The following is a 14,285-nucleotide window of genomic DNA, read 5'->3' on the forward strand; positions in this document are numbered from 1 at the left end:
TTAGTCTGATAGACCTTATCTGAATTGCTTCAAACACATTTACAGTTTTCCTTAAATAGGGTGATCAGTGCTATTTACAGTCCTTCAGATGTGCTCTCACCGATGCCCTGCATAACCGAAGCATTGCCTCCCTAAACTTGTATTCAATCCTCCTTACACTAAGCAATAACATTCTATTAGCTTTGCTAATTACTTGCTGTACCTGCATACTAACCCTTGCGAATCATGCCACAAGACATCTAATACATGATATCTCTGCACTCCGTCTACACTTCCCACTGCCTCAGAAAATCAGCCAACTTAATCAAGGACCCCATGCACCTGGGTATACTCTCTTCCACCTTCCATCAGGAGAAAGATACAAAAGTCAGATTGTATACCGATCGATTCAAGAACAGCTTCTTCCCTGCTGGTATCAGACTTTTGAATGGACCAACTGTATATTAAGCTGATCTTTCTCTATACCCTAGCTATGACTGTCACACTATATTCTGCACCCTGGCGTTTCTTTCTCCCCTATGTACGCTATGAATGGTAAGTTTTGTCCAAATAGTATGTAAGAAACAATACTTTTCACTAGTTCCTAATACATGTGACAAGAATAAAACAAATCAAAATTAAATCAAGTTAAGTCATCTCAGAGCTCTGCAATTTAGATAATCTTATCTAAATTATCATTTAGATATTATGCTTCTTTCTCATTCTTTCTGCCACAATGGACAACCTCACATTTTACCTCATTATACCTCATTTGCCATAACTTTGCCTATTCACTTAACCTATCTTTGGCCTTTTATAGTCTCCTTATGTCCGCCTTAAAACTTACTTTTCTACCTATCTTTTTGTCACCAACACATTTAGCAACCATACTGTACGTCCCTTCATCCAAATCATTTACATAAATTGTTCAAGATAAACTAATCTTGGAGAGGGAACTGCAAACATTCATTCCAAAAAAAAGTTCCATGGAATCGTTTACATTCCTTGGCTGGGCTGACATAGCCTCTGTACAAATGGCTCCTAAACAGGAGTCCAGAGATCCTGGGGGTGCATGAAGTCATGTGAAATATGAGGCGGGAGGTGGGAGTGAAAAATGACCATCATATGTACAGTGCAGATTCTGGCTGTCTTACCTAAGAGGGATGACAGAAGGATAGATAAAGATTCTCTGCAGTGAGAAGCAAGCAATAACTATCTCACTGATAGGTAAGTAAATACTTGGGCATTGCCAGCCTGACACCTTAATAATGCCTATTGGGCACCTTGATACCGCCCACTGGGTAGTGTTGGGGCCTATGGGAACAGGACCTATTGGGTGGGGTCTATAGGGATGGGGCTTACATAGGGAACATGGTCTGGGGGGCGATGGGGGCTGCAATTTGGGCAGTATGGGGCTTGCAATTACAGGGGCTGGAGTTTATTCAGGCTGCCTGCAGCACCAGCTTTCTCTCTGTCAGACTTCTGCTTCAGCTATTGTAGAATCAGAGGTCTGCATGTGTGCACTAGCCTCTTTCTGCAGACTGGCTGGCAAAGTAAGCACAGCCTACTGCCTGCAACAGTTACGAATAGTCTAGACCATTCTTCCATGCACAATGTACACAAGATTTGGCATGAAATCGCACCCAAAAAATGGATCCGCAACCCTCCTCACGTTAGTTGGACATTTAGAATCATTCTTGTAAAATTCCATCCAATAGCTCAATTGTCAGTTGGTAGTCCAAAACTTGAGTATTGCTGCAAAAATGGACATGCTTTTAAAGCTTTTTATCTTGCATGCATCAGGACCAGTGCAAGAATACCAAATTTCAAATGGAATAGTTTAAACTGCATGAGAAAACAGCTACTGATTGGTTGACACGTCGGTTCTGATTGGTTAACATGTTGCCAGGGCAGCATCACCAGGGACCTATTGTCACCCATGGTTTTACTTATTCAAGAAGTGTGCAACATCTGAACAGATTCCTTTTGCCTGCATTGTAACAGCATCCCTTTGGTGGTTCACAGTAGACGGAATATTAAGACTATTCATCAACCTGTGCTTGCAAATCTCAGATAATGTCTGATGTTAGATGTGATTCCGTAATTGGGCAGAATTTGCCAATCTCTGGTGTGCTAATAATTACTAATAACCAGTTTAAGATTACTAGTCAGACTCACAATGTAACTCATTTACACTTACTGGTAGTTACATGTAATGATATGCATGAACCTGCCCTCTGCAGACAAAAAGATTTTGTCCAGGCATTATACCTTCTTGAGTAAACAAAAGCAAAGGGAACAAGCTCCCTGGTGCATTGACCATGGCAATATCTTAACTACTAAGAACTGACTTGACAATTAGAAATCCTTTTTTAAATACAGAATATCTTGTTGTTTGAAATTTAGTATTCTTGCAAATATCTTGATGAGCACAAGATGAAAAACTTCAATGGCCAGTTATTTTTTCAATATTATTCAATATCTTACTTGAAAGATGCATTATAATTTAAATCTAGAATAGAAGGACTTGTGGTAAAGTGGGTACCATTCGTTACTGAGCCAGAGACTCTTGCTTCAAGTCCTGCTCCAGGACTTGAAGGCGAGGGAAGGTGCATTTGTAATGCAGCCAACCAAGCTGCACACGTACCTGCAAATCCTTCAATTACATACCAATGGCAGGTGACAGTAGGGGGAGAGATTCCTGGTCAGCTGTGTGATGGAAAGAGCGTCAGAGCTCCACCATCAGTATCCATAGCTCCAGACTACAACATGCATGTAAAAGTGTCTGTGCCGCACTCCCTGAATCGTAACACTACCAATATCCTAGGTTTATAAGTTCAAGGTGGAGCTTGAAATCATGATCTTCTAGTTAGAGGCAAGAGAGCAAATCACAGGTATGATGTTGGGATGGACAAAGCTTTATTCAAACATAAGTCACCACAAAACAAAACATTTGATTGTTTTTGTGAGATCTTGGGACTCTCTGCAGTGTGACCACACAGACCGCACTCTAAATTTAATAAAGCATTGAAACAAGCCCACTGCTTCCACATTCCTCATAGGCAGGCCTGCTGTGGAGTTCTCCATTACAGCAGCATGCCCACCAAAGGTTACTCTTCTCCATGGTAGCAATTGGACAGTCCATTCCAAAGTGAGCCAGCATTCTTGATGAAAATGGACACACTACCGGCGCAGGAATCTGTCCACTGTTTGCCAATTGACTCTGGGGAACTCTGAGAAAATGTGGGGAGAGTTTGGGATGTGTTGGGGTGGCGTGTGAAGAAAGCAATTATAGTTTTTAAAGGTAACTGTACTTACATAATTCCATCTGGAAAATGGTTTTCAGTTTCAAAGGTTACGTTCCTACTTCCTAAAAAATAAGTAGATACAGGGTAATATTGAAAATTCAATGTGGTAAATGCTTGTCCATAGTTACAATTATCAAGATGACTATTAGACAGCCTTGCATCCTTTCATCCATTGCAATATAGACTTGCCATTCAAGCCCACACTGACCCACTCACTCATTGATTTCATAAGAACATAAGAACATAAGAAATAGGAGCAGGAGTAGGCCATCTAGCCCTTCGAGCCTGCCCCGCCATTCAATAAGATCATGGCTGATCTGTCGCTGCTCAGTTCCACTTTCCCGCCCTCTCCCCATAACCCTTAATCCCCTCTCCTATCAAAAACCCATCAACCCGCGTCTTAAAAATATTTAGCGAGGCAGCCTCCACCACTTCAACGGGCAGAGAATTCCAGAGATTCACCACCCTTTGAGTGAAGAAGTTCCTCCTCAACTCCGTTCTAAACCGCCCCCCTTTTATCTTGAGGCTGTGCCCCCTAGTCCTATTGTCTTTTTTGAGCGGGAAGAATCTTTCCACCTCTATCCTATCCATCCCATTCATCATCTTATACGTCTCAATGAGATCTCCCCTCATTCTTCTAAACTCTAACGAGTACAAGCCCAGTTTATTCAGCCTCTCCTCATAGCTCAACCCCCTCAACTCCGGTATCAGCCTAGTAAACCTCCTCTGCACTCCCTCCAAGGCCAAAATATCTTTGCGCAGGTGCGGTGCCCAAAAATGCACACAGTACTCCAGTTGCAGCCTCACCAATGCCCTATACAGCTGCAGCAAGACCTCCCTACTTTTATATTCAATCCCCTTCGCTATGAAGGCCAGCATCCCATTCGCCTTCCTGACCACCTGCTGCACCTGCAAGCTGGGTTTTTGCGACTCATGCACAAGGACCCCGAGGTCCTTCTGCACCGTCGCCTGCTGCAGTTTTTCGCCCCGTAAGTAATAGTCCTTCCTACCATTCTTCCTACCAAAGTGGACCACCTCACACTTGCCAACATTAAATTCCATTTGCCATTTCCTGGCCCATTTGCCCAGCCTATCTAGATCCTTCTGCAGACTCTCCACACCCTCCGCACAATTTGCCGTTCCCCCAATCTTGGTGTCATCAGCAAATTTCGACACTCTACACTCGGTTTCAGGGTTCAAAGTCTCCCACTCACTCAGGTCTTGTTCCACACATGCACAGTCCTTGTATCTTCACCATCCCATGTCCTCAAAGCCTCAAATTAAAAATTCCAAAATCCTCACCATAGTCAGCAGCACCTGTGAGGAGACATTTGGGCTACCGACAAGGAAACACCGAGGCTGGTTCAAAGAGAGTGATCAGGAGATGCAGGATTTCCTCGAGCTCCTTGCTGGAGTGGAGCTAACCTACTGGACTAGCAGAAAACTATTCAACCTCCAAGCCAGAACAAAGACCATCCCAACTTCTGTTATTGACTGTCGTACACAGATGATGCCTGTGTGCATCCTCAGAGGCTGAGCTACAAACCATTATCAACAGGTTCACCAAGGCTTTTGAGAGAATGGGCCTCAAACTAAACATCCAGAAAACAAAGGCTCTCCACCAGCCCGCTCCTGCCACACAAATCTTCCCCCTCCCTCATCCCCATCAAGATCCACAGTGAGTCTGTGGACGATGCGGGATCATTTCCCATGCCTCGGGAGCCTCCGCTTAGTGTGAGCAGACATTGACGATGAAATCCAAGATCTACTCCAACGTGCCAGTGCAGTTTTCAGATACCTGAGGAACAGTGTTCAATGCCTGAGGCATCAAATCCAGCATCAAGCTCATGGTTTACAGAGCAGCCATGGTCCTCACCCTCCTGTATGCATCAGAAATATAGAATATATACAACAGACACCTCAAATCCCTGGAGAAATTTCACCAAAGTTGCCTCGGTAAAATCTTGCAAATCCACTGGCAGGATAGGCGTACCAATGTGAATGTCCTCTCCCAGGCTGATATCCCCAGCATTGAGGCACTGTTACATTCGACCAGCTGCAATGGGCGAGCCATGTTGTCTCCATGCCTGACACAAGATTCCCGAAACAAGTGCTCTGCAATGGCAAGGGATTGCTAGGAGGACAGAGGAAATGTTACAAGGACACCCTGAAAATCTCCCGAAATAAATGTAACATCCCCAACGGCACGAGGGTATCGCTTGTCTTGGAACGTACAAACTGGATAAGAAGCATCTGCGAAGGCACCAATCACCTCGAGTGTCACTGGGTAAAGCAAGCAGATGCCAAGCATAAACAGCAGAAAGAGAGTGCAGAATCCAGAGTGTCCTACACACCTACTATCTCAAACATCACTTGCCAAATCTGTGGCAGAGTCCATGGCTCCAGGATTGGACTATTCAGTCACTGCAGAACCCACCTCCCCAGAGCAGAAGCAAGTTATCCTCAACCCAGAGAGATAGCCAAAGAAGAAGATGACTTTTCAGCCCCAGACTTGGCAGTACCACATTCTCAAAGAATCATCTAGACCTCAACCTTGTAGCCTGCAGCCCAATAGTATCTTTATCAACGTTTTGAAAGTAACATTGCAAATCTATCATCATACAACCTTTCTGTGTAAAGGTTTCATACAATTACTTCAAGTGTGCTGGGCTTGTCCAGAATGACAGGCTTGACATAGGCACAATACCACTCAAAACAAACTGGCACTACTGAAAATACCAGGCACACAACAGGTGGAGTTGCCAGTTTGTGGCTTCAGTGTGAGACTTAGCCATAATTTCTTTGTTAAAGTATCTGAGAAACCCATTGCTCTGCATATATCAGCTGCAGGTCTGCTCTGCATCTTAGCAATGGGGCAAAGTCTTCAATATCTGGTCTCAACAAATGGAATAGTTTCCCATACTTTGAAATGAATACTTGAAAATTGTTCCTTTGCCTGCCTGCCTGCTCATCTAGTATGTCTGATTTCTCAGTATTGCTTCATCTCTATGACTTGGTGTCATCAAGACAGTCTGAAGGGGAGAAATGAGGGAGAAAGAGTGGATCATTTAAATCAATATGTTCATGGAAGAGAGTTCTGTTGTTTCTCCAAGTGAAGGGAACATTGAGAACTGTTCCTGTAATCAGTTGTAAAGACACAAGCCTGTGAGCCTGGGTTTCTGGGCAGATTTGAAAAGAAAACAAATACACTGAGGGTGAAATAATTTGGCTGATGTGCAAAATGGATGATAACTCAATATCCATTATACAGCACAGCTGATTATCTTTTCCACTGGAATGATTGACAGCCAATTACTGAGAACCAATTTCACATCATTAAGATCTAAATCTCTCTTACTTCTGCATGACTGTAGTTTTTTTTTTCTTGCTTTCTTTCCCATTGTCCATCTCCCCCTTGCATCCCATGTGTGATCTCTGGTTCTAAATCATTAGTGTGGTTAATAAATCAGGGCTACTGTGTATTTTCAAAATGTATTTGCACTACATTCCTCTCCTTTTTTTAAATTGCTTACACTCTACTCTACTGGGTATATTTTCTTAATCGTAATCAAGAAAATTTGACTTTTCCTTTGAGTATCATTTGCTTTATTTATTCTTTAATTCGTTAATTAATATAACAACTTATGGTGTGTCTTTAATACAGCAGCAATGTTCCCAGTCAATTGAAAGATGGCAAATGGGGGTGTTGGGGTTGGTGGGGGGGTGGATGAGACACTACAGGATGGGAGGAGTTAGGAAGGTGACTGAATGTGAGACTGAAGAAGAGTACTTTGAAGGAAGGGTGGAGAGACTTAGCAAGGAAGTGACAAGGATTAAGCTGAGAGTTGGACAGAGGCTGGCAAGATGCTTCAGAAGACCAGATGCGGAAAAGTGGATCATGGAAGTTGGAATGTAAAGCCGGAGAAGGTTATATAAAGGCTGAAGTGAGGTCATGCAAAGTTTTTTAGATGATGCATCGAGAGATTGTTAGGTAATGGAGGATCAGACAAAGATGAGTAGGAGTTAGCCAGGAGCAGCTGATGGACAATAAGTCCAAAGGGGGTTTGGTGTATATGCAGCTTGAAGGGTAAAGATAATAGTCCAATGTAGAAATGAGGCTTTTAGCAGCAAAGTGAAGTAGATAGGGTGGAAGAGTGGATATTGTGAAGTTGAAAATAAGTGATCTTAGTCATATGTGAGCTGTAAATCTCAACTCTAATTTAAAACGGATGCTCAGTCAAACCAAAGAATAATTACAAAGTGCTGAGGTTATGCACGGAGCTCCAATGATATGAGGGACAGGATCAAATGTTCTAAGAAAGCAACGGTAAGTCAATTTTCAAACTACTTTTCCTTTTAAAGGGGACGGATGTGTTTTAAGGTGAAATATAAATGATGTCCAGAAGGCTGCTGCAGTGTAAAATCTTTGACTAAGGCATTCAGAAGCTTTACATTTGTAATGCCATAGTCTTTATTCAACCTATTACAAAGAGGAGCTTGATTGGCTTACATCAATATTTTGTAATGCCAAGAGTATCCATTAGTCTTATACTGTACAAGCACATCAATTAAACAATATTTTGGACCTACTCCAATGGCTAGGTTGGCAAAAGGCACCAGGTAACAGCCATACAGACCTAAAGGTTTGAGTAGTGGAAGAGCTATCATTGGTCTCAACAAGCAGGGGCTACAAAAAAAAAGAAGAAAACTCAACCATGGGCCTCAGTGCTGATTGATTTTCAGTGACTCTATGTGGGAAGCATGGGCATCCGCTGCTATGCTGCCCCGACCCCAGTGATTTAATAATTTATCAACATTAACTGCCCAGGTAAACATGTGACAAAAGACAAGTTATCATAAGGGTGTCATAAGCCAATCACAGTGGGCTTGTTCAGGAAGGAAGGAGAAGGCCTAGAAGCTCATGAGTCCTTTTTTAAACACAAAACTAATAGCAACCATTTTCCCCAAGGCTGTTACCCCATTTCAAAGACAGATGTGGAGTATTTGATGTGATTTTATTATGTCCCCCAAGGCTGGGAAGATCATCAATTGGGCCCATCTCTCTCCCTGCTTGCTGGCCTGCCTCCCTTTCCCTCCCTGCCTTTCTATGTGATCATCCCCAGCACTACTGTCAGACTGTTGTGTATTACATGTCTGGCATTTTTTTTTTGTTTTAATTTCGTGGCTTCAGTTCTATTTTCTTGCTTTGCTGAGCACTATTTTGTTCTGTTGGATTCTTGGCTTTCAGATTATTTTTTTGAAAAAAGGATGTTCATTCCTGAATTTGTTCTTACCATCTTCTTCAGCTATACTGGAGCTACTGTCGAATTGTTCGTTCTCACTAAAGGATGATTTATTTTCACTGTTCTGTATTGGGGGTGACCATCTGCCAGTGTTTAATGTACTCCACCCTGTGGAGAGAAGCAAACTACCTTCTCTGTGCTTGTGTTTCAGAGACTGCCCTTTCAGTATAGGGGCAGAAGACACACTCTCCTCCAGCTCAGTGGGCGCCGACTTTCGTGGCCGAGACCATAACCGTCCGAGCAGCTTCACGGTCTTTTGTCTTGACCGATGGTGACCCAATTTCTGGGCACTGCTAATCAAATTCTTCTCTTTTGGAAAAGATTTCATGTTGCTGTTCTCCTAGAAAGTAAAAATGGACAGTATGTTAGGTTAGCCAGGGTGGTAGGTGACAGGTATCATGGAGGAAAAGCATGGGGCAGGCGGGGAAGAATGAAAATTGGAAGCTTGAAAATATGATCAGAGAAGGAATGCAGAGCATCAGAAACACTACTCGGCAAAATTGATATCCGTCTGCTCCTTAAGCAGAACAGTGATTAGCACTACTGCCTCACGGCGCCAGAGACCTGGGTTCGATTCCCAGCTTGGGTCACTGTCTGTGTGAAATCTACACATTCTCCCCATGTCTGCCTGTGTTTCCTCCAGGTGCTCTGGTTTCCTCCCATAGTCTGAAAAGCATGCTGGTCAGGTGCACTGGCTATGCTAAATTCTCCCTCAGTGTACCCAAACAGGTGCCAGAGTGTGATGATGAGGGGACCTTTACAGTAACTTCATTGTAGTGTTGATGTAAGCCTACTTGTGATATTAATAAATAAACTTTAAACTTCTTCAGATAGAACCAATCCGTCACAGCCATGGACAAACGCATGACTGGATTGTTAGATACCATTTATTGGGCACTGTGATTGCCCTTGGAGTTCCAAAATGGCCTCTAAGATCATGAGTGCGGCAAATGGCACTGGATGCCATATTAGTGCAGTGGACTGCCAGTCCAGCAAGTAGTGAGAAAGACAAATGATTTGTTGGCCTTCACTGCAGGAGGTTTTCTATACAGGAGCAAGTATGTCTTACTGCAGCTGTACAGGGCATTGGTGAGGTTACACCTGGGGTAGTGTGTGCATTTTTGGTCTCCTTACCTAAGGAAGGATCTACTTGCCATAGAGAGAATGCAGCGAGGTTCACTAGATTGATTCCTGGAATGGCAGGATGTCATATGAGGAAAGGTCAGGTCAAATGGACCTGTATTCACTGGAGAATGAGGGGGGATCTATTTCAAATGTATACAATTCTGACAGGGCTGGGTAGAATGGTGGAAGGGATGTTGTTTCCTCTGGCTAGAGGGCCTAGAACAAGGGGTCACAGTATCAGGATACAACAGTAGGCCATTTCAGATAAGGTGAAGTATTTTCACTCAGAGGATGATGAACCTGTGGAATTCTCTACCACAGGCGGCTATGGAGACCAAATCACTGAAAATGTTTAGGAAGAAAATAGATAGATTTCTAGATTCTAAATGGTCAAGGGCTATGGGTAGATCATGTGGGTATGGTGTTGAGATGGATTCAGATTCAGAAGATCAGTCATGATCATATTGAATGGCAGACCAGGCTCAAAGGGCCAAAATGCCTATTCCTATTTTCGATGTTGCTAACTTAACTGGACAATGGTTCAATGGTCACAAAAAATTGTACTATTCCTAAAATATGGAAAAAGGCCGACTCACTCACAGAACATCTCACCACAGCCAGCAACCCCCCACCCCCCCCATCCCTGTTACCCCCATGCATTTACCCCACTAATCCATTTAACCTACACATCTTGGGGCACTAAGGGGCAATTTAGCATGGCCAATCAACCTAAGCCGCACATCTTTGGAGTGTGTGAGGAAACCGGAGCACCCAGAAGAAACCCATGCAGTCATGGGGAGAACATGCAATCTTCACACAGTCCCTGGCGCTGTGAGGCAGCAGTGCTAACCATTATGCCACCATGCCACTTGATAGAGAACAACTTGGATTTTCCAGTTGACCCCAGGCTCCAGCAAGCTTAGAGGCACAGGCCACATACCACCTGTGCATTCCCAATTTTAACTGCTCCACTATTGGTAATGTGCCTTCAAATGCTTTGGAATTCCTGCCCTCCACCTCATTACCTCACTTCCATCGTTAAAAACAATCCTTAAAACATTGATCTTTGATCAAATTTTTGGTCATCTGAGCTATAATCTCCTATCGTGGTTCATTGTCATACTTTGTTGCATAATGCTCCTATGAAGGTGTTTCTGCTGGGTTTTTCATTATGTTGAAGGCATTATAGAAATATAAATTGTTGTCAGCAACCTTTATAGAAGTGATCAGATTTCACATGTTCTTTATTGGATATGAAATGCTTTGGAACTTGGATGTGATGAAAAGCCCTGTATAAATGTAATTTTTTCCTTCTAGGGATAATAATTCAACTAGTTCACAAAAGCTGAATAACCCATCAGCATGCATTTGTTAATCCATAATACTTCACAAACCAAGTTATGTGTTAGTAGCATCAAAAAGCTAAATTTCTTTAACAGGGCCATTTTTCTCTGTGCAAACCTTCACCAGATCCACCATGTTCCTGCAAAACTGATGAGACTTCCTTTCGTATTGTTGGGGCCTAGTGAGCCAGCCAGGGAAGGGGTGCAACTAGGCCCCTGAATATTTGGGTACAGGTCAAAAGACACAAAACAGCTTTGCTGCCACTTCATTTTCCCTGAAGAAAGAGTTATTTGTTGAGCTCCCCAGTATGAAGGGGCCCTGAAAAACATGGAGCTGTGATCCTCCCCACCCCAACTCGCACCCCCCCCCCAACCCCTCAACCAAAGAATCTACAGGTGTCTCTGAGGCAGGATTAAGGTTGAAAAGCAAATAAAAATTCATAGGATTGAATCACCTGCCATGCTGTTCAGAATCACGGAACTCTTACAGCACAGAAGAAGGCCACTCGATTCATCGTGCCTGTGCAGGCTCTCCAAATGCGCAATTCACCTAAAGCAACTCCCCCACCTTCTCCCCATAACCCTGTACATTCTTCCGTTTCACATATTAAAAACTTTTCCTCCTGAATGCCTCAATTGAACTTTCCATCCTTACATTCTCAGGCAGATCTTAACCACTCGTTGTGTGAAAAGGTTTCTCCTCGTGTCTCCATTGCAAAGATCTTTGGGGTTGCTGTTTGGAGGCCCACCTTGCAGCTGTGGACTTGAGCCCTACACCTCTACTCAAAATTGCCACCACTGGCACTCAGCCAAGCCAGGGAACAAGTTTACAGAAGGGCTGTCCCCTGTTCCAGGCCAAGCTAATGACCCAGGAGAAACAATCAAAGGGCTCCGATGTCTGGACAGGGGAAGTGCACCTCAGATGCATTGTTTGTAATAGGGATAGCAGGGGATTGGCACATCTCCTTGGAGTTCCAAAATTGGCACATTGATCTTCCAAAATTGGTACTCATAATCTTATAGGCCATTTTGGAACTCCAAGGTGATGTGCCAATCTTATACTTACAAAAGTCTGACCTGGCATTTCGCAAAGGCTGTGCTATGTTACACCTGTAAGTCTGTAAGCAGAATTGGTACCGAAAACACCAGCAAACAGCACATTTGTAGACCAACCTCTTTGTCAAACGTGTTGTTAGTTGCACCATCCACACCATCAGCATCTGCTTCTCTGTTGGTGATTTGAGCTTTTTGCTGTGTAAGGACCTGTTCATATGGTTCACTATTGAAGTAGCAAATCTGCTTGAACCTTTGACAGCACATGACCTGCTTTTCTTTTTCTTTTTTCTCGTAGCGTAGGGCAGCACACAAGGCTTGTGATGATGCCTCGTAATATTTTGTATGTTTGTACTTTGATTTGAGATTCTGCATGGTAATAAATGGGTGCTTTATGGCTACATTTGGGGCAACACGCTGCCCAGGGTCAAAGGTGAGAATTTTCTTTAAGAGCGCCACCATTGTCTGCTGATCAAACAATTCAGCTTTGATCTCCTTATCTGGGAACATTGTTTTGGAGCTGTTGATGGTCACAAGCTGGTCAAGTGAATCCATACTTTTTGTTCTGGTCTCCAATGGCTGTACCATGGTCTCTGCCTGGTACTCATCCATTGATTTGAGTGTCCACCGGTATGTTGAATTGGGTTGACGTGCTTTTTTGAAGAAATGGTGGGTTTTACTGGCAATTTCCAACAGGTGATCATTCGGTAGCCCTTGCGTTTCGACAATGTACCTGATCTGGTCATACTCATTGGTACCAGGATAGATGGGCGAACCCAGGTGAAGCTCCGCCATAACACAACCGAGGGACCACATGTCCAACTTTTCAGAGAAGGGTAATCCAAGCAAAATCTCAGGTGATCGGTAAAATCTAGATTGGATGTATGGCCCTGTGGAGATAAAAAAAAATTTTCTTTGAATTGACATAAGAAATAGTGAAATTCAAGGAGATATTATACATTGTGGGGGCAATCTTACCTTCTCTCCCCACTGGTCGATAGATGGGGCGAGCCAGTAAAATCGCAAGAAAGGCAAAGAACACGGGTTCGTGCCTGATTTCTCACCTCACGATCTCACCGGCACCAGATATCTGGTGCAATCAGCCTCATGCCTGAAAAGGATGCAAGGCTGATTATAATATTTAAATTCTATGTTAAACCTGTGGGTGTTGCACCGAACAGAGATTTGCGCGTGTGCAATGACACCCTCTGCTGTACTCTGCTGGATTTTGGCAAGCTTAGGTCCTGCTTCCTCCCCCTGCTGGTGGGAAACAGACATTGCTTCATTTTTTGCTCAGGGTGTGGTAAGATTGGATTGTTAACTCACCCAAAATATCATCATGACTCTTTCTTCTTTTCACGCTCGTTCGGCACTTAGAATTTTTTTGGTAAGATTGCCCCCAATAAATATACAGTTATTCAAGGTATAATTAAGAAATTGAACATTGGAAAAGTGTGCTAGCGATGTGTGACAACTTCAAAATGTCTGTTTGTATCAATGAGGGTATCTCATTTTATTGGATATTAGACCAGTGAACGGTTGCAGTTTTTTGCGGATGGTCAACAGTGGTACTGTCAGTGACTTGCATATCATACCAGTGATAGTGTGGTGATTGTCCAATGGGGAGCAGGGTGGGGGTTCACCCTGGTAAGTGCCGGCTTGTGTACTCTTTGGGCCTGATTTTACCAACAATTTGCACCCGTTTTCGGACACAAAATCCCGGTAAATTTGGTATCTGGCCTTTAATGCGATCTGCACCCGAATCCAAGCAAATCATGACTTTACCCGAGGAGGGGTCGCCTACAGCATAGCAATGGACCCTCCTGGCCCCCCCCACCCCCCAACCAGAGATCCATCCACCCACCCCGCACCCCCCCCCCCCCCACCATCAATAAGCTATCAGGTATCCCCCCCGTCACCAGACAATGATCAGCCCTCTCACCACGCCCCCCCCTCTTCAAAGATACATCTGACCTGCCTCCTCCTCCTCCAAACCCCCCCCCCCCAGAGGATGCTCTGACCCACCTCCTCCTCCGGAGCCAATTGTAGCCACAAAGGTGCAAGCGTCTGTATTGTTTATCCTGTAAATAAACAAGTTATGTTTTCCCTCAGTAATGAATGAACATCATTATATTTGGCATTGATCCAATGGAGAAGTGGACACAATACATTGA

The 14,285-nt window shown here is 43.7% G+C and overlaps 1 protein-coding gene across 1 annotated transcript in view; it reads right to left on the reverse strand.

The window, feature by feature from the left end:
• LOC145351297 (homeodomain-interacting protein kinase 4-like) overlaps positions 1 to 14,285 on the reverse strand; it is a 28,443-nt gene that overhangs the window by 2,864 nt on the left and 11,294 nt on the right. Inside the window, exons 2-4 of the mRNA XM_080200924.1 lie at positions 12,232 to 13,001; positions 8,720 to 8,930; positions 3,298 to 3,349 (exon numbers count right to left, since the gene is read on the reverse strand). Coding sequence (XP_080057050.1) covers positions 3,298 to 3,349; positions 8,720 to 8,930; positions 12,232 to 13,001 — 1,033 coding nt within the window. The remainder of the gene's footprint in view (positions 1 to 3,297; positions 3,350 to 8,719; positions 8,931 to 12,231; positions 13,002 to 14,285) is intronic.

Source organism: Carcharhinus amblyrhynchos, chromosome 13 (genome assembly GCF_965287045.1).
Source record: "Carcharhinus amblyrhynchos chromosome 13, sCarAmb.v2.hapA, whole genome shotgun sequence".
Taxonomy (NCBI): Eukaryota; Metazoa; Chordata; class Chondrichthyes; order Carcharhiniformes; family Carcharhinidae; genus Carcharhinus; species Carcharhinus amblyrhynchos.